The 25,845-nt window shown below is 45.9% G+C and overlaps 1 protein-coding gene across 7 annotated transcripts in view; it reads left to right on the plus strand.

The window, feature by feature from the left end:
* The window catches only part of RSU1 (Ras suppressor protein 1), a 356,102-nt gene that overhangs the window by 34,373 nt on the left and 295,884 nt on the right, over window positions 1-25,845 (plus strand). For all 7 annotated transcript variants that reach the window (XR_004476192.2, XR_004476194.2, XR_004476195.2 and 4 more), the window contains 4 exons: window positions 9,050-9,170; window positions 17,784-17,902; window positions 19,773-19,855; window positions 20,128-20,242. Coding sequence is in view for 2 of the 7 variants with exons in the window: in XM_004278605.3 (XP_004278653.1) it covers window positions 9,050-9,170; window positions 17,784-17,902; window positions 19,773-19,855; window positions 20,128-20,242 (438 nt within the window). In the remaining 5 variants the exon portion in view is untranslated. The remainder of the gene's footprint in view (window positions 1-9,049; window positions 9,171-17,783; window positions 17,903-19,772; window positions 19,856-20,127; window positions 20,243-25,845) is intronic.

Below are 25,845 nucleotides of genomic sequence, written 5' to 3' on the forward strand. Positions count from 1 at the left end.
ATTGGATTTGTCCAGTCTCCCTCTTAATAATTGAGGATTGAGAGAATGTGTGTAGAATACTACATTGTAATAATTTTTAAAGTTTAAGAGCCTAGATAGCTCTTTCTGTGTCCCTGAGCCTGCTTTCTGCATTGATGGATTGAAATGTATTCAGTGGTCTTTTCTTTCTCGCTCTTTTCCGTGTTTCCAGACTTCTTAGGCATCTTTGCTAGAGGACGGAACCTCCACCCTTTTCTGGTCCTTCACTGGGTGTCACCTCCTGCCAGGCCCTTGAAGGTCACTGCCTTTCCGCTTGGTGCTGCTGCTTCAACCCAGCTCCCAAATTAAAGCTATTTCTTGATGTCCTGGCTGGTTGCTGCTGTAGCCCCTCTGCGCTGGAGTGTGATTTCGCAGGTGTGTTCCTAAAAGAATTCATGGTCTGGGAGGACACCTGAAAACTGCATGGACCATTCCTTGGTTTCTTCTGGGAACTTTAATGCAAGATTCAGATATCAGCTAACTTTTGCATCCTCAGAGGAGCAGAAATCCATGCTTGTCAGCTTTTTAGAGGATTTGTTTGGCTATGCGTACACACTTTTTAGACCCCAGGGATAGATATTTTTGCATGTTAGACTTTATACTATAAAATCTGCCTTACTGCTTGCTTGTAACTTTTCCCCGTAATTTTTGTATACTTGATTATTCTCATTGTTGCTGAAAAAGTGGGACCATTTTTTTTTTTTTTTTGCAGTAAATTAAGTCAGGGATAGTTTTGGTTACTAAAACTACTTGAGCTGCAGAATCTTATGGAAGCCCGTGATAGGATACACTAAGTATGTCCTTCTGGGTGTGGGTGCTCGGTAGGTACCGTTGATTAACGGAAAGCATCATTTTTGTCACTTATTATGCTAATATTATTTGGGGCATCTTGGCCATTGTTGGGTGGCTATTTAGCTATTTCATTTTTACCTTGAGGAACATGTAGATCCTGTTAAATGAGAATTTGCTTTACTGTTCCATAATCTTTATGTTTTTAAATAGCCTGTAACTCCCCTAATTCAGTGTTTTAATAGCTGCTCTGGGGGAGATCCCGTAAAACCTATAAAGCTGGTTATCATCAGTATGCCTTTGAACTTCGGATTCTTATACTAAGATATAATTAGTTCATTATCCACCTCGCGTCTTTGGGCAGAAAACAAAAGTCATTAATCACGATAGGTACAAATGACCTTTTTTTTTTTGCATATAAAATTCTGAAGAGCGTAATTATTTGCAAGAGTGAGGAGATTCTTCTTTACATGCAGTCGTTAAAATGGCATTCAGGACGGTGATTCCTAATTTGCTGAGAGAATTGGCATCTATATAATTAGCCTAGACATTACCTCTGTGGTGTGAGTAGACTAGTGCCTTCCAGCTAGTGTAGCCAAGGATGAAGAGGGCTTTCCTTTTACTCTGACCAAGAATGGCCCAATTCAGATTTCACATAGTTTGACATTTCATATAGTTTCTGGTACTTTGGTGTCTTCCCACCAGGGTGAAGGGGGATGGTTGTTGGCCAATATCATATTCATCAAATATTGGGGCAAAGCAGTGTTTGCTCTCACCATTGCTTCTCAAATGGTGTTCTTCCCCCACTGACTGCCTAACACATAATCTCACTCATTTTCACGTATGCTGATGTTTTCGGTCATTTTTCTAATAACTTCACTGCAGCAGTGTAACTCAAGGATCAGCGTAACGGGCCCCATTTGAATTTTCTTCTACCCTCCCTTCCTCCTTTGTTAAAGAAATTTCATACAGCAGCAGAAGCATGTAACAATCCGACTGGGTATTTTTATTTGTTACGACGACAGACAAAAATCTCCAATTTTTTTTGGCTACATCGCATGGCTTGTAGGTTCTTAGTTCCCCAACCAGGGATTGAACCCGCACCCTCGGCTGTGAAGGCGCTGAGCCCTAACCACTGGACCGCCAGGGAATTCCCTCAGATCTCCTATTGTTAGTATAAATATGTCAGGTTTGGGGAAGCAGTGCTATTGAATTTATTTTGCTTTACCCTATCCCAGGTGGGATCTTTGGGCATTGTTTGGCCCGTGGGTCAGGGGCACTTTGGTGCTCTGGAAGTGAGCCCGAGGTGGTAGCATTTCACCCCCGGCAATGCAGGGCGCGTGCCCATCACCGGGTTGTGTCCTCGTCTCCGTCTCGCTGCGGGCCGTGGCTCCCATCAGGTCCCTGCTCTGAGCCTCCCTCTTCTTGCACATGGGGCGGCCGGCATCCCACTGCTTTCCCACGAAGGAGGCAGTGGCTGAGCCACTAATTTGGGGTTTCAAAGAGGCGTGCGGGCAGGGACCCCTGGTTTCCACGCTCTGGTCTAGTTCTGCTCCTTTGCAGGAATCGTCAGAGCCGAAACCAGTCTGGGTGACGCTGTAGGAAGAGCTGTCAGGGGAGTTCAGTGGAGACGGTGGGGAGACTTCACAAGAACCTCCATGTGTTCCAGCAGCTTCCGGGCTCCCGGCAGCTGGGGCCTGCTCTCTTCCTCCCCTCTTGTAGCTGAAGGGGACCCTGTTTTCAGCGCCGACCAGATGGTTCTAAAGACCAACGCGTGACCCCCCCGGCCCTTCCGTGGGCTACGCTCGGGCGAGCGCCTGTCCTTCTGGGTCGCGTGGTGCCTGTCACCCTTCACGGTTTAGTTTCTTTGCCTCGGGGGCCTCAAGATGCTCTTGCCGGATGGGCTGCAGCCCAGCTGGGTTGCCTCTGCCATCGCTGGTGCCCACTGTTCTGCAGTGACCCACGGGGTTTCCAAGGCCAGAGGTACAGCGAGTGGCACCTCGCCGTGGGAGCACACGCGGGTGTGGTGAGCTGCTGCCGGGGGACTTGGTTCCGTGGATTAGGGGATGCGGTGCTTTTTCCCCCTTGAGCGTCATCCGTACTACCCCGCACTGATTTCACGGGAATGAGCCGTGTGGGAAAGCAGACGGTGATGGGAAGTGGTTTGGTTGCAGCCCCCAGGTTGGGTGCTTTCACCACCTGAAGTGTCTTTGTTTTTTTCCCATTTTATCAGCCCCTAGTCTCAGTAGCTCACTGGGGTGGCAGAGGAGTCCTAACTGGGATCCGATTGGTTATTATAACCTTATTCCTCATGAGTGTGTGCCGTAAGGGACGTACGTATTGGATTCATGATTTTCATGTCACCACTGACTTTAAAGTTTTCTGATCCAAAATAGGGTTCCCAGACCAGCATCGTCGCCATGCCCTGGGAACTTGTTGGAAATGCAGATTGTTGGACCTCACCCCAGACTACTGAGTCGGCAACTCTGGGGTACCCCCCCCCAGTATGTGTTTTAACAAGCCCTCCAGTAATTCTGATGTACATGAGGGTTTGAGGCCCAGTGCTTTATTTATTTATTTTAAAAACTTTATTGGAGTACAGTTGGTTTACAGTGTTGTTTTCACGTGTACAGCAAGGTGGTTCAGTTATACATATACACATATTCATTCTTTTTTAGATTCTTTTCCCATGGAGCTAGTTGCAGAATATTGAGCAGAGTTCCCTGTGCTCTACAGTAGGTCCTTGTTGGTTATCTATCTTATATATAGTGGTGGGTTTGTGTGGTCATCCCAAGCGTCTGGTTTATCCCCGACACACACACACACACACACACACACACACACACACACACACACACACACACACACACACACACACACACACACACACACACACACACACACACACACACACACACACACACACACACACACACACACACACCTCCCCTCTGGTAGCCATAAGTTTGTTTTCAATATCTCTAAGTCTGTTTTTGTCTTGCAGATAAGTTCATTTGTTTCTTTCCTTCCTTCCTTCCTTCTTCCCTCCCTCCCTCCCTTCCTTTCTTATTAGTTTCCAGAGGCCCCCTGTGTTAGAGCAGTGCTGTCCAGCAGAAGTTTGCAGTGATTGGAATGTGCTGTATTTGTGCTATCCAGTATGGTAGGCATGAGCTACATGTGGCTGTCAAGGTCTTTAAATGTGGCTACTGTGACCAAGCAACTGAATTACTGATTGCATTTCATGCCAACTAATCTAGGTTTAAATTTATTTATTCTTCTTCTTTTTTTTTTTTTAAATACCTTTATCCAGTTTCCTCAGCTCCTGCCCCACCACCTCAGGACCGCTGGTGACCACAAATCTGATCTCTTTTGCTTTGAGGTTTTCTGGTGTGTTTTTGTTGTTGTTGTTGTTTTGTTTTTACAGATTCCACGTGTAAGTGAGATCATACAGCATTTGTCTCTCCCTGTGTGACTTACTTCACTTAGCATAGTGCCCTCAAGGTCCATCCATGCTGTTGCACATGGTAGGGTTTCCTTTTTTATGGCTAAATAGTATTCTGTTTGTGTGTGTGTGTGTGGGGGGGGGGGGGAGAGAGAGAGAGAGAATGAATGTCTATGTATCACATTTTCTTCATCTGTCAACAGACAACTAGGTTGTTTCCATATCTTGGCTATTGGGAATAATGCTGCAGGGAACATGGGATGCAGGTACCACTTTGACATAGTGATTTTGTTTTCTTGGATTAAATACCCGGAAGTGGAATTGCTGGATCATATGATAGTTCTATCTTTAATTTTTTGAGGAACCTCCATCCTCTTTTTCCCTAGAGGCTACGCCAACTGACATACCCATTCTAGATTGATTGATTCATTCATTGATTTACGCATTCATTCATGCTGAGCCTCTCGGCATGCGGAATCTTAGTTCCCTGACCAGGGATCAGACCCATGCCCCCTGCAGTGGAAGCGTGGAGTCTTAACCACTGGACCGCCAGGGAGGTCCCCCCACTCTAGCTTTAAGTTGAAATAGCCACACATAACTAGTGACTGCATCCTGGCCCACCCAGCCCCAGAGCATCTTCTGCTGTTTATCATTGTGTGAATTAACTCCTAAAAGCCTTTAAGAAAATATGTTACTGATTGTGCGATGGTTAATTGTATATTCTAGAACAAAATGCTCTTGGAGCGAAGCTCCAGTTGCTACAACAATAGTTGATTTAGGTTCTTATGTTGGAGAAATGGTTGGCTGCTGTTAGCTAGTGGGGGAAGCATGTTCCTGAAGGTGACATTGATTTTGTGAATACGCTTCATCTGTGCAGCGTCCGGTGGCCGTACCTCTCCTGCATGTAACCGAAGAGGACAGATACATGTCCTTTTAGGAGGTGTTACGCGCTGTTCACGAGTAACGCTGGGTCAGTGATTCTTAGGGTTGGACCTCTGGTCTGTCTGCTGTGTCCATCCAGTGCCTCCTGCCCCAGGGAGCTTTGTAAAGAGATATTCATGGAGATCAGGTGAGCCCCGTTTTGCCCGCCGTCCCCGAGCCCCCCAGGCACTTCAGGTTTCCTGTCGTGGAACCACTCAGAAACCGTGCAGTGGCTGATTGCTGAGTCTGGGCCGGTACATGGTTCTCTAGAAGAAACTCTAGAATAATTTTCAGGTTGTTAGATTGAGAAGGACTTGAAGGAAGAGAGGATCTTCCTGGGCTTGTTAGTCTGAATCATTACAAATGCCAGAAGATACGCCGAGATCAGTCTCTGGCCATACGTAGTTCCTGGGGGACGTGACGTCATCTTTGTCCCCTTTTGCAAAGCACAGCGGGCGCTCTGGGCCTAGAGCGTCCCCAGCGGTCACCGATCCTCTGACCAAAGCAGAGAGTGGCATGTAGGAGGCAGGGCACACCTGAGAGTCCTTAGGGGCCTTTCTGCAACCTCCTCTAGCAACTGAATTCTCAAAATTGAAGCAGCCATCGTTGGTTAGACAGAAAATGATACTGAATTCTCTGTCATAAGCAAAGTTCTGCATGGCGGAGCTTCCTAACTGAGGGCCCCGTTTGTTGCATTATTTAAACCCATATCATTGATTTCCACAATCCAGCTCTTCTTAGAATCCTGGAATGCTACAGCCAGGTGGAAGGGAATGTAGAAATGGTCATCATCCAGTCTTCTTTTTTTTACTGGAGGAAACGGATGCCCAGAGAGGTTGTGAGTTGAGTTAAGGACACACAGCAAGTTCAGGGCTGATCGGGGAGTACAGAGCCAGCCCGGGATGAGCAGGCCAGGCCTCCTGGGTTCTTCCATTACACGGCCCCTCTGTTTCTTTTGTGGACTCAGCTCCTTGTTGTCTGTAGGCTGCGTGTGTACTGCTGGGGGGTCATGGTCAGAAGCTGGACAGATGGATGGAAAAGGAACATTTCAGATGCATGATAAGAAATATATTGATGCTCACTGCTTAGATATATTGTATTTATTTTTATTTATTTTTTATTTTTGGCTGCGTTGGGTCTTCGTTGTTGCACTGGCTTTCTCTAGTTGCGGCAGGCGGGGGCTACTCTTCATTGCGGTGCACGGGCTTCTCATGGCGGTGACTTCTCTTGTTGCGGAGCACAGGCTCTAGGTGCACAGGCTTCAGTAGTTGTGGCTCACGGGCTCTAGAGCGCAGGCTCAGTAATTGTGGCACACGGGCTTAGTTGCTCCGTGGCATGTGGGATCTTCCTGAACCAGGGCTCGAACCCGTGTCCCCTGCACTGGCAGGCGGATTCTTAACCATTGCGCCAACAGGGAAGTCCCTGCTTGGTTATATTTTAAAATGCTGCTTCTTGCTAGCATGTCACGTAGCTGTTTTGAAAATTCCACCAGGATATTCTGACTGGTGACACGTTGCTGCTCCCTTTTTATAGTAGCTTCTCGTAAAGTGTTCGTGGATCTGTGTATATGGTTTAGTTACTGCACAGCTGTTACTCATATTGTTAACTGGTTATTTTTTTGTGGACAGTTTTGTTGGGATTGGTTTGCTTTCCAAGCACTAGACCTGTCTCCATTGATGACTCTGATACCCCTTCTTTTGTAACTTACTTTCTTTAAATAACATACCTCTGTTACTTTATCCCAAAAGTATTGAAACGCTAGGCGCTAAAAGTTTATGCTTCTGTGCACAGAATAGCCGTCTCTGAATGTTTGTTGAAAGAGCAAAGGTTATCCCATCCAGGTAGGTCTGAAGGTCAATTTCTTTTGGATTTAACTATGGCAGGGGAGGGGGCTGGTTTCTGTAGTTTAGGAAGACTTAGCTGTGTAAGTTTTTCCCCTTCTCATTTGAATGGAGTCTTTAGCAAAAAATTCACATGCGCACCAGAAATCTGGGAGAGGTTGAGTAAATCGAATGTGGGGTTATTGTTTGTGTCCACAAAACAAAGCCCTAAATCGCATTTAGCATAATTTGTGGTTTTAAATTGGACTGATTTAGCAAGGAGAGTGAAATAATCTCTCATCCTGTCAAAAAAGGCGATACCTTCGGACCAGCATTTAATTGCATTGGCAAAGTAACTTCAGGAAGGTGGCAGTAATTCTGGCTGCATTATTCTTGGTTTGTGGTTAAATTGAGACCATCATTTTCTCCTGGTCGCACTAACTTTCTTTATTGCTCTTCAGACTAATTAGATGAATGCACGGGGAGAGAAGCTTAATGGTAGCTGGCGGGTGAACGGGGAAAGGGTGAAGTTTCTGAGCAGGGCTGTAACCATCTGTAGATTTGCACTTTACACACTTCAGTGTCCAGGTAGAGAGAACAGGTAAACGAACACCTAGAAACCTAGTAGGTACAGCCTGATGAACTTGTTCGCGGTCGTTTGCACAAAGTGAATACCATTCATTCCCGCAAAAGTGTGTTATCGATGACACAGCTAAGGACATATGCTTTTGCAGCCGTATCGTACAGATAGGGCTCACCCACATTCACGACGCCTTAAATATCTCAGGTGTCTGTCTGGAAATGTTACGCACACCTTGGTCGTGGTTCTAAGCAAAGTGCCCCCAGGTTTCCCCAGTCTTCTGGGGCACCCCTGGAGGGGGGTGTTGGGATGGGAAGAAGATGTACTGACATAAGACATAACACTTTCTTCTCTTGTACCCAAGGCCTTTGTCCATGGTTTCAGTTACCTGAATAGTCTTGGTATTAAGAGTTTACATGAACCGTGGATGAGCTGGTGGCCCGTAACCAGTGTTTGTAGAAAGACTGAAGCAGCAATGGGGTAGATGAAGTACAGTCTGTTGCAAGGCTTTCCGCTGAGAGTACTTTTGAGGTAAAGATGCCTTTGGCTTTTACATTTGTATTGGCAGGTGTATACTCTAGGGAGGGAAGAACCTTTCAGCTCCCCCATGGTTTATAAAGTAAACCACTCTTGACCTGCAGACTCATATTCATATCGTGCTACTGAGTTCATTTTTCACACGGCTGTATAACAGTGCCGTGATATGTTGCCAACCTGATATAAGGGTGTGTGTGTGTATTGATCAACGTGCGAAGGCCAGAGGCCAAAATCAGAAACTAAGTAGGTGGACTGTTTTCATCATTCACGGTTGAGTTTAAAAATCATTGTGGTTGAGTCCAGTGTTAAGAGAACAGCTCTTCAGATAACAGATTATTGAAACAGCTGATGATACATTACTCGGGAAGGGATTTGGAATTTGCTGACTCTCATTTGGTGGAGATGTGAGGAAACCAAAAGGAAGAAGACGATTAGTAGTCATTACATGACAACAGTAAAAGTATAATTTTACATCTAAGAGAGTAAATCTTAAGAGTTCTCATCACAAGGAAAAACATTTTTTTCCTTTTTCTTTTCTTTTGTACCTTTGTGAGATGATAGATGTTCACTAACCTTATTGTGATAATCATGTTGTGTGTAAGTCGAATCATTATGCTGTACACCTGAAACTTATACAGGGCTGTATGTCAGTTGTATCTCAATAAAACTGGAAGGAAAAAACATTAAATTAAAAAAATAGAAGTATATAATGCTCTGTAATGTTCACTTATAGACTGTTTATGGCATAGAAATTCTCTTCTGCCCTTTAAAGAAACATTTCTATGTCTACCGGGTGGTGAGCTACTACCTAAGAAACACCTACAGAAATTAAGTAAGATGTATATACGTGAACAAGATGGTCATGCTGGAGTTTCATCTTTCTCTCATTTGAAAGGAAAACAAATGTTCCTGCATTCACACCCGGCGTTTCTGTCTCCGTAGCTGTGCCGCCAAACATAGCAGAACTGAAGAATTTGGAAGTGCTTAACTTTTTTAATAACCAGATTGAGGAGCTGCCCACGCAGATCAGCAGCCTTCAGAAACTCAAACACCTGAACCTGGGGTGAGTCTCCTGAAGGGGAAGGGAAACTGAGAAGAGGAGGGGCTTAAAAAGGGGTGTGGCCAAGGGCGAGGGCGGGGTTTGCCATTTATAGGATTACATGGGAGAAGCTGATTTCTAATTTCTTTCTGTACTTCAGGTTTTTAAAAATGTTTTATTGTTTTAATACATCCTTCCAGTGGCCTACATTAGCGCATATCCGCGCACTAATTGAGAAGCTAATTGTTGCAATAAGGGAGTCTTTTTTTTTTTTTTTACTGTATTTTGTTTCCAACAAAATTTTATTTCCGTTATGTTGACCGGGAAGGGACCTATTTGCATAGCTAGCAGGAACTGTGCAGACCAATTGTAATATGCTTTATTTTTTTCTCTCTGTGTAGTGTAGAAATAGTGTCCAAAGCACCTTCCTTATCTACGGACGGGAGGATACATTTCCCAACACTGCTTCATTGATTCTTACAGTTTTTCTTTTTTACAGTTGAGATGTTATAATCTTGTGTTTCTCTTTATACAAAGGTGAAGAGAGGAGTTTTGATTCAGCTGAGGTTGCAGAATCAGGGTGCAGTGAATAATAATAATACCTTGTGTTCTTATAAGGCTTTACAGTTTTCAGAGTCCTCATACTGGTATTTGACCCTCTTAACAATTGGGAAGGAGGAAGGGCAGGCATTACCGCCTTCATTTTGTGGAAGGAAGCCAAGCCCTTTCCAAGAGGTTAAGTGACTTACTGCTGATTGCCCCTGAGGTTAGTGGCTGAGCTCGGCAGAGAACCCCATTGTTGGGAGGGCCATGCCTTGTCCGTCAGACACCTAGATGGTACCCAGAACTCGGACCTACTGGATTTCAGCTTCATTGTTGTCGCTGTTCAAGGAAACTGCCCACTCTTGCCTCATCCTCCGTGTAGAATAATATATTCATTAAATTATGGCCACGAAGTGCTGTGATTCCATTCGTGATTTACATGGCGCGGCTATAGACGCGGGCCAGGTATTTATCAGTTTACGAGGAAGCAGTCATGAAAAAAAAATCATTCATGGACTGATTTTTAGTTTATGTTTTTCCACCAGGGGTCTGGTTAGACACCCTTAATTTGCGGTTCACTCTGGTTGAGAGACGCCCTTTGTGAGCTCCGTGAGCATTCTTTTCTCCCAAGGTCTGAGGGGAAGTAGGGTTTAGAGCTGGATATCAGATAGCTTCTTCCTCCTACAAATAGAGAGACTGTATACCCATCTGGCAGAGCAGAAAAGAAAGGACCCTCTGTTTACATCTCTGATTTGAAAATTATGAAGTCCTAATATCTCATTTGCATATAAGAAAGAAGCTAAGACAAGATGTATGTACTAGACATGTGTTCTTACTGTTAATCTCCTTATCATTTACTAAGTGAGTTAATAGTTATAGGTAAGGTCCAAAATGGCGGAGAGTCGACTTCCACTAGACCTTGAGCCTCCGTAAACATCATTGTAACACATCAGCTAATGACACACCTGCAGGCATCATGATAGTTCTGAGGCGGACCATAAAAGGCCGAAAAGTGGGCGGGGGCCCAATTCCTGGAAATCCCCGCCCCTTCCCCCAAATAGGTGGGATACTCTCCCACTCATTAGCCTCTGAAATTACCCACCCCTAAAAAAACTGACAACCCCGTACCCTGGCGTCTCTTGCCTTCTGAGATGACCCACACTCTGTCTGTGGAGTGTGTATCTCCCTGAATAAAACCTTCTTTCACTAAAAAAAAAAAAAATGCTAGGAATAGTACCTGGCACATAGTAAGCCATACCTGAATGTTCACTTTTATCATCATCATTGTTTTATTTATGGGTTCATTTATCTCAGGACTATGTAATTGCCTTTTTTTTTTAAAAATTTATTTCTGGCTGCGTTGGGTCTTCGTTGCTGCGCGTGGGCTTCTCATTGGCAGAGCACGGGCTCTAGGCACGTGGGCTTTAGTAGTGCGGTGCACAGGCTTCAGTAGTTGCGGTGCGTGGGCTTCAGCAGTTGTGGTGCACGGGCGTAGTTGCTCCCTGGCACGTGAGATCTTCCCGGACCAGGGCTCGAACCCGTGTCCCCTGCACTGGCAGGCGGGTTCTTAACCACCGCGCCACCAGGGGAGCCCTGTCATTGCCTTTTCTGCATCAGGAGCCTTGTTTGTTTGGGGATCGGCGGTGAAAGTCACAGTCCCTGGCCTTCAGGATGGAGGCAGAGCGGCTGTCGATGAGCAGGGCCGGGCTGCAGCTGGCTCGCTGAGTGTGGCAGTCGGAGAGAGCGACAGGGGGCACGTTAGCCTTCAGGTGAGATTCTCGGAAGGGTTCCTGCAGGGGGTCGTGTTGGAGCCGAGACTCAAGGCTGAGAAGACTCACAAGGAGGGGACGATGTCTCCGACTGCAAGCAGGACTTCCGCTCCAGGAGCTGCGAGTTGCGAGGGGTCGCTGAGTGTGAAGGGTGAGGCGGGGGGAGGTGAGGTGGGAGGTGAGGCCAGGCAGAGAAGCACACGGGTCTGCTGTGTGTTCCATGAGCGCGTCTTGAGCTCTCTGCTCTGTGCCAGGAGCCGTTCAGGTGCTGGCTGTCCAGCCCTCAGGGAGCGTACGTCACAGTTGGGGAAACAGCCTGTAGAGAAATAAATGTCTGTAGTGGCAGGGAGTTGAGTGCTAGTGGAGGGCGTGTGTGTCAGATGAAGGAGTTCTGGTCTTGCCCTGCCGTTGGGGAGTGTGCACAGGGAAGCGGCGGGCGTGAGACGAGGTGAGATGATTTTCGTATGAAGATCACGCGGAGGAGAGGTTAGAGGAGACCTGTGAGGCTGCCAGGTTAGCGTTCCTGGTGAACTAGGGCAGGGACAGTGAAGGCGGGGGAGGGATTTTATATGAAAAATAGATAGCAGTGGTAAAATCGATGAGGCTGTACGGATGGGATGGGATGGGATGGGATAGCTGATATAGAGGGATGGGTGGAGACAGCTTTGAGGGGGAGATAATGAGCACAGGTTTTGATTGGCTGGGTTCAGGACGCCTCAGGACAGAGTTGTAAACTTTCCTTTTTTTTTTGCGGTACGCGAGCCTCTCACTGTTGTGGCCTCTCCCGTTGCGGAGCACAGGCTCTGGACGCGCAGGCTCAGCGGCCATGGCTCACGGGCCTAGACGCTCCACGGCATGTGGGATCTTCCCAGACCGGGACATGAACCCGCGTCCCCTGCATCCGCAGGCGGACCCTCAACCACTGCGCCACCAGGGAAGCCCGAACTTTCCCTTTTTTATCAATCACATCTGAGTTGCCTCCTTGTCGTCTTTGGAGCTGTTTGCATTTTTGGCTCCTGGTGATTTGCTGATTGTGCAGCACTTTCTGTGTTTAAGTACGTAGCTACGCAGATGGGGTTGTCAGAGTTTGAACGCAACTCTTAGTTCTCTGGGAAAGGAATTAAGATGAGTTTCCACAAATGATACTTCTGTCCTCGAATGGCATGAACAATTATACCTACATACCCCTGGTTAAGGCAAGGCACAGAGGACTCCTTAGAATAAACAACCAGAATAATAATTAAAAAAACCTACACACAGGTGGCCCTACTACAGCAGAGCAGTTAGGCCACGTATAGGCATGATCCAAACTGTGCGTTCAACCAGAAGTTGATTTTAAAGTTTTATATCCTATTTGCTATTTATTCTGATGATCTCGAAACTGGAAAGGGGGGCTTCCCTGGTGGCGCAGTGGTTGAGAGTCCGCCTGCCGATGCAGAGGACACGGGTTCGTGCCCCGGTCCAGGAGGATCCCACATGCCGCGGAGCGGCTGGACCTGTGAGCCATGGCCGCTGAGCCTGCGCGTCCGGAGCCTGTGCTCCGCCACGGGAGAGGCCACAACAGTGAGAGGCCCGCATACCGCAAAAAACTGGAAAGGATTTTTAGGCCATCTGAATAAAGAGCGGAAAGTTGAATTATGCTCTTCATTCTTGCAGTGTCATTCATTGTGCTGAGTTATTTGACAAACAGTGTAAAGCTGCATAGGGTCCAAGTTGATCATCATTTCGGGGATGACCTCACGGCAGGAGCATCGTGCCAGCTATTCTGGAATAACTTTTGACCTAGTGAGATGGTGAAGCTTATCTCGTGAAGACGTAAAAGTTTTCACTAAGCACAGTGTTCAGTGTTCGTGCGTTTGTTTTTTCTGTTTGTTTGTTTCTTTGGCTAAGTATGTGAGCACGTCATCTGTGGAGGAGAGAAAAATACTTGCCTTTCAGGCAAGAAGGTTTTATTGAATCAGGAGAAGCCCCAGAGGACCTCTGGAGATCAGAGTGTTCCAAAAGGGGAGTGCTCGTATAGGTCTTCCTGTAGCTTTTGAGGAGGAAAGAGAAAGGATGCCAAACAGCCTCTGACTCTCCGGTTTTATAAAGTTCTCCACTGTACGTGGGTGTCTTCCCATTTCCATAAGCATTTGGAAGATGCTCACCTGCAAACAGGAGAACTTAAACCATTGGGCGTGGTTGAGTCCTAAGCAGCTTTATCTTTAACACCTGAATCGATTGGCAATTAAGCAGATGGGGAAACCATCCTTGATGGTTCAGGCACTCCACGGTCTCCTCAGGTGAGCTCGCCTCTTGGAGGCGGGATCAAAATTTCTCTCAAACTTCCTGAGAACTAGTTGTAGTTATAGCCATCGTTTCTTGAGAACCTACTTGGGAGCCAGGAATTGCATCAGGGGCTTCCCATGTCTTCTCTCTCCTCTCCTGGAAGTCCTGCTGGGAGGGTATCGCTCCCCTCCTCTCAGAGTTGAGCAAATTGGGTCTCAGAGAAGCCGAATAAGTTCCCCAAGGCCACCCAGCCCGCAAGAGCTGGAGCTGGACCTCCATCCCAGCTGTGTTTTTCCTCTCCCCTTGCTGTCACCTCTCAGGGCAACCTTGAGTGCTAGAGCTCTCAGAGGGATGCCCTGAAAAGAGGCAGCTCCCAGGGGGAGCGATACATTTGGGAGACTGGGATGGACATAGACACACTACTCTATATAAAATCGATAACTAATAAGGACCTACTTACTGTAGAGCACAGGGAACTCTACTCAATACTCTGTAGTGACCGATATGGGAAAAGGATCTAAAAAAGAGGGGACATATGTAGATGCATGACTGATGCACTTTGCTGTATAGCAGAAACTGACACAACATTATAAATCAACTAGACTCCAATAAAAATTGAAAAAGAAAAAGGCAGCTCCCATGTGTAGCTGGAGATGGACGTGAGCGCCCCCTTCGGGGTAGGCAGTGCATGACACTGCCTCCCCTGACAGTGCCAGGGACCGGGCTGTCCGGTCGCTGTGTGTGTGCTGGTGTCTAGAGGAACAGGTCCTGCGCTCCTGGCATTGCTGGCAGTGGAACCGACTCTGCTTCCAGGCCTTCTGAGGCATTTAAGTTAGGGCTTCCTTTCTGCCCTCCGGGTTAGCGGGCCCACTGCTGTCACTGCTGCCGACTGCACAGGGGCTCTGCTGAGTTCCTGACAGGTTGGGGGGATTGGTTTCTCGCTCAAGGAGAAAGAGAACCTGCTGTTTAGTCGATTCTTGCCACCCAGAGAGGGGGACAGGCTCAGGCTCGCTCTAGGCTGGAGATTGGGCAAGAGCTCTCTCTTTTTGGTGAGATGCCTCTTCCCGCTAAGAAAGTCTAAGCGTGGATTTCCTGCACCTTATGTTTCAGAAGTGTATTTCTGTGTTTGGAAAGAAAAACTTTATTGGTCGTTTTCAAAAGTGGGTAACTTAGAGCAAGGCTTAAAGAAAGAAGCGCCCGATGTGTACTTCTGTGCCTTTCTCACTGTCTCTGATTCTTCTCCTTCCGTTTACTCAGCATCCTCACATCGGGGTCCAGGGATTAGGGGTGCCTTGGCCTCCACGAGTGCTGGGTGCTCTCAGATACCTGTCATTCTCATCAGTAGAGTCAGGGCTCCTTGGTACTTAACCTGTCTTAACCTGTGACTTAATCGCAGAATTCCAAGATCATTATAAGTACTGTCCTGCCGACATTCCACGATAGTTCTGAAGACCCAGGTGAAGCACTTGACATAAGTGTGCTTCACAGATTGTGAATTCATAGAAAATATTAGTGGTTAGCAGTATAGTAAATTGTAGTGGAGGTTATTTTGCTAACTGTAAAGCTAGCCTAAGGTTTTATACCCATCAAGAGGTGGACATCGCTTTTTTCTAGGTTTCTTTCTCCTCTATCAGCTATTTCTTCGGAGGCCTGGTTGGTGGGTGTGAACAGGGTTGTACCTCATGTGAGAAGCATTGGTGTCTAGAATTATTTTTAGTGTCACAGTCCCTCCCACCTTTCAATATTTGTCAGCCTTATTAGATTTAAAAAAAGGTTTTTTTTAAATTGGGTTTTCAGTGTGTTCAAAGAGAACCACATTAAGAAAAATAAGAGTCTTGAAGAAAATACAACATAATAGGAAAATATTTTCCTTAGCTTTCCTTAGCTTTCATTGGAGTGTATACATATATTTAAAAACTTTCCATTGTGATAAAATGCACATAATATAAAATACACCATTTTAACTATTTTAAGTGTATGATTCAGAAGCATTAAATATATTCACATTGCTGTGCAGCCAATCTCTGGAAGTTTCTCATCTTGCCAAACTGAAGCTCTGTACCCATTAAACAGCTCCCCACCCCCCTCCCCCAGTCCCTGGCAACCTTGATTCTAATTAGAGATGATTTTGAACTACTATTAGTAGTTGCAAAACAAACAAAAAAAAAAGTGATTTTTTGCGGGGGGGTGTGTCTCCCATTGAGAGGAATACATGAAAGCAAATGAAGCAGAAGTGTGAAAACTATGAGGCTTCACATGTATCTTTTTTATATGTATATAAATTTATTTATTTTTGGCTGCATTGGGTCTCCGTTGCTGCACATGGGCTTTCTCTAGTTGTGGCGAGTGGGGGCTGCTCTTCGTTGCGGTGCGGTGGCTTCTCTTGTTGCGGAGCACAGGCTCTAGGCGCGCTGGCTTCAGTAGTTGTGGCACATGGGCTTCAGTAGTTGTGGCTCGCGGACTCCAGAGCACAGGCTCAGTAGTTGGGGCGCACGGGCTTAGTTGCTCCCTGGCATGTGGGATCTTCCCGGACCAGGGCTCGAACTCGTGTCCTGTGCATTGGCAGGCGGATTCTTAACCACTGTGCCACCAGGGAAGCCCTTTTTTTTTTTTTAAAATAGATCTTTACTGGAGTATAATTGCTTCACAATACTGTGTTAGTTTCTGTTGCACAGCAAAGCGAATCAGCCATATGCATACACATGTCCCCGTATCCCCTCCCTCTTGAGCCTCCCTCCCACCCTCCCTATCCCACCCCTCTAGGTCATCGCAAAGCACTGAGCTGATCTCCCTGTGCTATGCGGCTGCTTCCCACCAGCCAGCTGTTTTACGTTCGGTAGTGTATATATGTCGATGCTACTCTCACTTCGCCCCAGCTTCGCCCTCCCACCCCATGTCCTCAAGTCCATTTCCTATGTCTACCTCTTTATTCCTGCCCTGCAACTAGGTTCATCAGTAACATTTTCGTTTTAGATTCCATATGTATGTGTTAGCATACAGTATTTGTTTTTCTCTTTCTGACTTCGCTCTGTATGACAGACTCTAGGTCCCTCCACCTCACTACAAATAACTCAATTTCATTTCTTTTTATGGCTGAGTAATATTCCACTGTATACATGTGCCACATCTTCTTTATCCACCAATATCACTGATGAACATAGATGTAAAAATCCTGAACAAAATACTAGCAAATAGAATCCAATAGCACATGAAAAGGATCATACACAATGATCAGGTAGGATTTATCCCAGGGATGCAAGGATTCTTCAGTATATGCAAATCAACGTGATACACCATATTAACAAATTAAGGAATACAGACCATATGATCATCTCAATAGATGCAGAAAAAGCTTTTGAAAAAATTCAACGCCCATTTATGACAAAAACTCTCCAGAAAATGGGCATAGAGGGAGCCTACCTCAACATAATAAAGGCCACATATGACAAACCCACAGCAAGCATCATTCTCAATCGTGAAAAACTGAAAGCATTTCCACTAAGATCAGGAATAAGACAAGGATGTCCACCCTCACCACTATTATTCAACATAGTTTTGGAAGTCCTAGCCATGGCAGTCAGAGAAGAAAAAGAAATAAAAAGAATACAAATTGGAAAAGAAGAAGTAAAACTGTCACTGTTTGCAGATGACATGATACTATACATAGAGAATCCTAAAGATGCCACCAGAAAACTGCTAGAACTAATCATATGCACCTTTTGAGGTCCTATTATTGCTTCATTCATAAGGAAGTTTTCCTCTAGAAGGATGGATATGTTGTGATGTTCTAATTTTCTGTGTAAAACTATGATTGAGCATCACCTTTGGAGAAAGTGACAACTAAGACATTTTCACATGTTTCCTGAACGTGTGGATTCTCTGACTAGAATTACTAGGCTGGTTAAAATAACGTAAAGTGGATGGAATTATGGCAGTCTTCTGAGCTTTGAGCCTCTCACGTGCGGCTCTTAGGCCCGTGACACAGAGGTGATTGGAGTAGTCTGTATAAATACACGTTTTGTGTGTGACGTCTTGCATTTTTTCCCCCTAACAACAGCATGAATAGACTCAACACTCTGCCTCGAGGATTTGGATCGCTCCCAGCTCTGGAGGTCCTTGATTTGACTTATAACAACTTGAATGAAAATTCTCTCCCCGGAAACTTCTTCTACCTGAGTAAGAAACTTTTAATTCTATAAATCTCCTTAAAATGGTCCTTTGCGTTCTAAATGGGAAATTTATTTGCCAGGGCCCAAACTCCAAGAGAAATTATTGGACAGATACATTTTTCCCCCTTCAGATTCCTTTGAATATTCCCTCATAGCTCAGCAGTATGTATACTTGATATATCGTGATCTGACACCATTGCACTCAAGTGGACTTGGTAATGTCATATTAACTTTCTGAGAGAGATTTTTACCTAAATGAGATCAAGTCTCACATTTAGCTAAGAGAACTTGACTTTCTTTTTAAAGAGCATGTAAAAGACGTAATGTGTGTCTTCTTCCTGTATTGCTGTTAACTCTTTGTAGGCTTTTTGCCCAAAGATATTCCAATCAGTTATTTATAAAAATATCTATTAATAAACCACTAACAGAATCTTAAACATTTCTAGCCAGGATTCTTGTTTAAGCCTTTTAAAAAGTGTTTTTATTGACGTAGTCTATTTTGTCTATAGCATACCATCAGACATTAAGAAATTGTTAGTCACATATGAACACACTTTATCCTTTTATACGCAAACGCATTTCTTGCTGCAGATGCTTGTGAAAAATAGGAAAAACTGGTTTTCCCGAGGACTCGTGAACTCTTTAGGAAAGAGTTGCTGTCTTTAGGTAAATGTTCTGCCTCTCCAAATAGTGACAAGCTGGCCTCGAGAAATTCTGACTTTGCTGAGTTAGTCTTTAATGTTTCATTTTTTACCTTATGTATATCCTTTATCCCAGACTTTGTCAAGCACGTGAAACCAACTTTAACATGTTTTCTTGGGCCATGGAAGAAATTGTTTTTCTTATGTATATTAACATACAGTTCTGTCGAATTTTAAGACATTAGAATGTAATTGAATACCTGTAAACAAATTCAACATACATCTGATTGTACTTTTCCCTTTTGGTTAAGGATAAGAACGTGCCTTAGGATTTTTGCCTTCAGTAGTTTGGGGACTGGTATCAGTGTATAATATCGTGAACAAATTTCTGATTACCGATATGATGCCTACGTTAGGGTTTTCTCTATTTTTAAACTCCACTTCATTATTTTTTTTGTTTTTTTTTTTTTTGCGGTACGCGGGCCTCTCACCGCCGTGGCCTCTCCCGTTGCAGAGCACAGGCTCCGGACGCGCAGGCTCAGCGGCCATGGCTCACGGGCCCAGCCGCTGCGCGGCACGTGGGATCCTCCCGGACCGGGGCACGAACCCGTGTCCCCTGCATCGGCAGGCGGACTCTCAACCACTGTGCCACCAGGGAAGCCCTCCACTTCATTATTTTAACGCCTTCGTCTTCATTTATTTTTGTGTTTAAGGCTGTAGAAACAAGTAGTGATAATTAGTCTGATGATAGAAACAGTGTACGGTGGTTTTGGCCTCCATCACCAGACAGCCTTTTGGTTATTTATTTATGTTTTGACCTAGCTCTGTTCACACGCACGAGCCCTCTGGCCCCAAGCATTGATGAAGCAACACAGTGGTTTTCTTGGTGTCACTGTGGATGCAGATCGAGGCATACATGTGAATCGGAAGTAATCGAAGAAAAATAGTTACCTTTTCCGAAAGCATATTGAAACCCTGTGCCAGAAACCGCTGGTGCCCATACATCGTTAATTTCCTCAGTCCTCCTGGATATAGATGTTTTCCTGAACGCACCAGCTGCACAATAAGGCCGTAAATCTAAGTTTGACCCGCTTGTTATTATCCCGAGCCCTAGGTGTGTCACAGGCTTTTCACCACGCCAGGGTTATTAATCAAAGCTGACTCCCTTGTATCGATCAGACCTCAAACGGTCGGGTTCCGTGCCACCCTGTTTATATATCGCTGTTTAACTTGCAGCCACCCTGCGCGCACTCTATCTAAGTGACAACGATTTTGAAATCCTGCCGCCTGATATTGGGAAACTCACAAAGTTGCAGATAGTAAGTAATTTATCTAAATTCTTAGAAAATCACTTCACTCCTGCAGCCCTTGTAGGGGTGGAATCAAGGCAATTTGAGCCAGAGTGCGGTTTATTTTGGAATAAAACCACTACCCCCTGAGACCGTTTTCTTGCATGTCTGCAGACACTTGTAAATAAATTGGAAGGACTGAGCCTTCGAAGAAGAGAGGGCAGGGGCGAGGAGAGAGTTTCTGTCGAGCGCCTCTTCACGTGAAAATTGTCTTGACAACCGCTTGTTTCTCTTCTGTTTAGCTCAGCCTTAGAGATAATGACCTGATCTCGCTGCCTAAGGAAATTGGGGAGCTTACTCAGCTTAAGGAGCTCCACATTCAGGGGAACCGTCTGACTGTTCTGCCCCCGGAACTAGGTAAGGTGGCTGATGAATGGTCTGAGTTCCGGCTTTAATTAATAATAATGATCCCAGTGCAGCAACCCTGAAAACCCCTCTCTCCTCTTCTCAGCACGAACCCTCCACGGAGGCACCCAGTTCTGATCCTTCCTAGTAGCATTTGTCATTGACCAGAGTTTAGCTGTTCTGCGTTTGTCCTGCCCCGATGCTCTGTTGAGCGGCTGTAGCTCCCAGTGTCTTGAAACTGCTGATGGAAGATGACCCAGCTCGGCTGCCAGCCTGGTGCCGTGGGAGGAGCCTGGGATGAGTAGTAATGGTCTTACCCAGGGCTCCTCCTTTACCAGTGGCGAGGATGGCTTTTTTTAAAAAAAAAAAATCTAACCATCACTCTTATTTTTGGGGGGGATCTGTTAATTTTTTATTTTAATCCCTTGAAAACTTTTACCAAATAGTGAAAGTGTTTATGACAGCTGCTTAAAGATACCATTTGCAGTCATGAATTGGGTTCTCTCCTGACGCCATCTCCAGTGGGATTGGCTAAATGACGTTCTAGCTGGGAGCTCCTCGGGCCTACCGCCACGGCCCCTGAATCTTCATACTCTGGTCCTTCAGATGGCTCTGGGTGACCTTGTGGCCTTCCTTGGAAATAACGTCCAAACCAGTTATTCTGTTACTGAGGTTATGCCGCCCTTCTGGAAAAGTTTCACGAGTTCTCCTCTCTTTTCTCGTGGAGACTCTGGGTATCCTCCCATTTCTTCAGTACATGGAACTGTATTGCTTCTCAGACTATGACTGTTTGCTTTTTTACTCCAAAATAAAACAATTTTATTTATTTATTTATTAACTTTTATTGAAGTAGAGTTGATTTACAATATTGTGTTAATTTCTGCTATACAGCAAAGTGACTCAGTTATACACATATATATATAGATAGATAAATAGATAGACAGATATCTTCTTTTTCATATTCTTTTCCATTATGGTTTGTCACAGAATAGTGAATATAGTTCCCTGTGCTCTACGGTAGGACCTTGTTGTTTATCCGTCCTATAGATACTAGTTTGCAGCTACTAATCCCACACTCCCATTCCTTCCCCGCCATCCCCTTGGTAACCACAAGTCTATTCTCTATATCTGCAAAATAACACAATTTTTCAAAACACATTTGACCCAACCTTCTTTGAGGAAGTACCTCAAATGAGTCTGGTGCTCTTAAAGAGGGCAGTTATTATAAACCAGGTTGTGAGCTCCATGAGAGAGGGGGTTTATCTGTGTTCCCTGCTATGTCCCCAGCACCTCCCACGTGCTAGGAATGAGGTAACTTCTCAAGGGGTAAGTACTGAGTGAGTTCATGAAACAGGGACCTCAGATAGCAAGGTGCTGGGAAGGCTACAAGTGGGCTGAGTTGGGCTTCTGTCCAGAGCTGGGCTGTCCGGTTTGGAAGCTGTGAGTCACACGTCAAGGGTTCAGTAGCCACACGTGGCTTGTGGCTTCCTTACAGGAAAATGCAGATATAGAACATTTCCGTGGTACAGAAAGCTCTGCTGAGCTGCATTAGTCTAAAAGGGAAAGCATTCACCCGGTTCCACGGAACAAACACAGAGTTTCATCCCTGCATCCCCATCTTCTGTAGCTCCTTTGTTGCTGTAAAAGGTCTTGAATTTGTACTGATTTTAAGGGCTGCAGAGTAACTCGGCACTGTCCGTCTCTTCACTGAGTTATGGGTCATCCAGTCCTGCTTAAGGAGCAGGGTACGGGATCAAGAGAAGAGGTTTACAATGGCAAAAAACCTTCTCGCCAAAAGAGATTCTAGGCAGTGATTGGCCAGCCATAGGTGTTGGCACTAGTAATTCCTGGGGAGCTTTTGCAGAATACAGATACCTGCTCCCTCCCCAATGTACTGAGTCAGATCTCCAGGCGTGAGACCAATTCTTGTGTAATTTGATAAAATTCACTTACCGCTTCTGACATGTGTCCTTGATTAGTGTGACGAGGAGAAATGAAAAAAAAAATGTGCGTTTTGTTTTATTTCATTTTTCAAACAGTGAGGCGGTGTAGGGCATTGGATTAATCAGTGATTTCTATCTGCTAATAATTTGGTAGAAAAATACCTAGTTGAACCTCCACATACCTGTGTACCTTTCTATTTTTAAATTTCACATTGGTCTTCCTATTTAAATACTGCACGTAGTCACATTTCTCTAACATTTCTGTTATGCTCTCCAAGACCAAATTATATATATTTTTGATTCAGGACTAGAATTGAGGAGAAAGTCTTTAAATGAGTTTATTTTTGCTAGCCTTACCTGGAAAAGCTTCGTCTCAGCATCTGCCTGGTGGCACTCTTCCCAAACTGCAGGCAAACACTTAGCTGGAAATAAATGGTAAACCCCTATCTAAGATGAAGACAGGTGTATTATTTTTGAACAGTGATCTTTTTTTTAAGTCAAGAATACTATAATAGATAGTACTATAATAATAGCTATTATAGGAATATGTACTAAGGCCTCGTGTGCCAGGGCACTTGTGTTAAGTGCTTTTCCTGCATTGTCTCCAGTAAGTGTCCTAAGAACAGTAAGTGGGCTTTTTAGAGGTGAGGAAACTAAGGCTTAGAAAGGGTTGGTGACGTGTCCATAGGGACACAGTGAGTCACGGAGGCAAAACTTGCATCCTGACAGCCCCTTTTGCAGGTCCGTGTTCCTAACCACTGTGGCTCACTCCTTCCCATCTGTGTGCCAGTGAGAGGATTCCTAGAAAGCAGATTCCAAGTGTGAACGGAGCACAACACCTGCTCGCTTCCCCAGATGCTGGCAGAAGGAGAGGAGATTCAGTGTGGCAGCTTGTATGGCTGGCTGTGCAGGTGTGTGGGCAGCAAGGCCAGAATAACCCTTGGCCCAGCGCAGAGGAGGTGACCTCTGCGGAAGGAATTGCTGTTCTGCTCTTCCGTTCCAAGCCAGCTGCATTGTTGCTCTGGTTCTGTCCCCCTGGTAACCACCCAGCTGCCGTAGGAATGTCTTCGTTTGTCTGTGTACCTGGTACCCAAGGTGGTCATCTGGAGCTACCCTGGCTGGCGGCCGAGCAGTGCTAGGGACTCTGGACTTGGAGCTTCTTATAATCTGTCCCTACAGCAGGGTCGCTTCTGGATGTGTTTTAAAGGGTGGATGACGCTCTCTCCCCTGTATGTTCACTTTTTATATATCTGAATAAACAAGGTAAATGCTTTTGAGACTTCTGTGGAATTTCCTCTGAAAGTAAATTTGGAGTTTATTAACTTGAAACCTTGTTGGTAAGGTTTGAAGCAAGCAAGGGAATCTGGATGAATTCTGACTTGTCAGGTCTAAGAACATTCAGGGACACTGCAAAATAAAGTCAGGGGCTGGGTTGGAGTTTTAATACGTAATTGTATTACTTTTTTTCGTTGTACATCCTTGAATAAGTTACTTTAACTGTTACGTCTGGTTCCTAAACAGTAAACCACTTGATTTTATGTTAATCGGTATACCTGTAGAAAATTAGATATAATGTGGGTCTGTCATTTACCCATCCATTTCCTCATTCGTTCAAATGTAATTAAGTTCCTACTTTAGACCAGGTTTTGTTTCCAAGGAAACAAACTTTCCCAGTAACGTAGAATTCACTTATCCAGCCACTGTTTACTGAGTCCCTACTTCATGTTTTATTTCGGGGGGTTATACAACAAGAGACAAAACACCCCTTATGACATTTTAGTGGGGGAGGGAGGATGGACGGACGGATGGATGGATAGATAGAAAGCATAAGAGATAATGTTAAATGCCCTGGGGAAAAAATAAGAATGGAAGAGAGTGTTTAAATGGGGGGGGGCGTTACTCTATTATTGGGTGTCGGTAAAGAAAGCCCCATCGTAAGTTGGTGTCACTTAGCCAGAGACCTAAGGCAGGGAGGGACCTTTCCGGGTAGAGGGAAAGGCCGGTGCAGAAGTCCTGAGATGGGCTTGTGTGTTGAGGAACAGCGCCAAGACTAGTGTGGCTGGAGCTGAGTGAGTGACGGGGAGAGGTGGAAGAGGGGGGCTTAGGCAGGAAGTGGGGACCCGACGACCTGGGACTGTAAGGGCACCGAGTGAGACGCTCTGGTAAAGGCCGAATGATGCCTTCCCCCCCTCCATCACTGGAATCCGGGAACAGGCTAGTTTGCATGGTAAAGGGACTTTGCCAACGCAAGGGCGCATCTTGAGGTGGGGAGATTATCCTGGGTTCCCCAGGTGAGCCCGGTGTAATGGTGAGGGGCCCTCGGAAGAGGGAGGCGAGAGGGCCAGGGACAGCAGCGGGTGTGATGACGGAATCACGAGGCTGGAGTCGGGTGTGGAAGGGGCCGTGAGCTGAGGGCTGTGGGCAGCCTCCGGAAGCTGCAGGAGCCCCTGAAGCCTCCAGAAGGAAGGCAGCCCTTCCGCTTTCATCCAGGTGGCGGCAATGGTTAGGGTCTGGGTGTGTTTCAGAGGCAAATCTAGTGGGAACTGTCGATTTGCATGAGGGGGATAGAGCGCGGAGTGACTGAGGTTTGAGGGAACGGGAAGGACGGGGACGATGGTGGGAAGGGTGGCTTAGGGAGTTGGAGGACGGGAGCTGGTCGTGAGCTGAGCTCTGGGCACCTTCAGTTTGAGACGCTTTTTGGATATCGAATCAAGAAGGCAACTGGATGTTAGAATCTGCATTTCAGAAGAGAGGTCTGGCGGCACAGTTGTGAGCATCGTCAACGTAAACACAATGCCACAGGTTGGATGGGGTCCCTGGGACGTGACCGTAGAGGGCAGAAGATAGAGCCGTGAAGCACCCTGGTTCCTAAACCCCAAAGCCAGAAGGAAGGATCAGGGACCTTCAAGGGTCGGGCTGGCTCTTAGGCCAGTCTCTGTGGCCAAGTCAGGGACTGTGGCCTCCCCACTGTAAATGCAGTGAGAACGTTTTGGCTTCGTAGGAGAAATTTTTTCCTGACACGTGCAGCTAACTCTGCCAGTGAAGGGGTGAAACAGACAGGATTGGCATCTTCTGCTGAGCCTGCCTGAATCCTGAAGTCTTTCGGACCAGCCCGTCTCTCTTTCTATCAGTAAAGAGCAGCACGGTGACTAAGTGAAGTGTCAGCCCCTTTTAATGAGCAGAAGAAGCCATCGGTGCAGTGGAGACAAGGCCTGTGTTGGTGGGGGACGAGGGGGGACAGACAGCCTGACCGGTCCTCAGAGCAGCAGATAAAGCCCCCAGGTAGACAGCCTAACGGTGATCTCAGAGCCGGCGGCTCCGCGAGCAGTAGATTCTGTTCCGATCTTGTATTTTCTCACTCACATGTGAGACTTCTGAGTCTTACGAGCTGAAGATGTGCAGTGTATGTCTTTACCTGGTCTCTCCTTGCTAAGTTTTCCAGGATTCTGTTCCTTGCACATGGTAGAGTCATTTCTAGTTTCTTGGCTTCTAGACAGTCCTGGGACCTCTCTTCCTGCATGTGTCAACCAGATAATTAATTGCCTTTGGAGAAGGAAGTCGTGTTGGTCAGCCAGGCGTGCAACAAAGCAGTGTTTCTAGATGTCAGAACCTTACCTGCAGCAATTTTCACAGCGTACGGAAGGGATGCGGGCGTTGCTACCCATACCTGGG

This window comes from Orcinus orca, chromosome 2 (assembly GCF_937001465.1).
Source record: "Orcinus orca chromosome 2, mOrcOrc1.1, whole genome shotgun sequence".
Lineage (NCBI taxonomy): Eukaryota > Metazoa > Chordata > Mammalia > Artiodactyla > Delphinidae > Orcinus > Orcinus orca.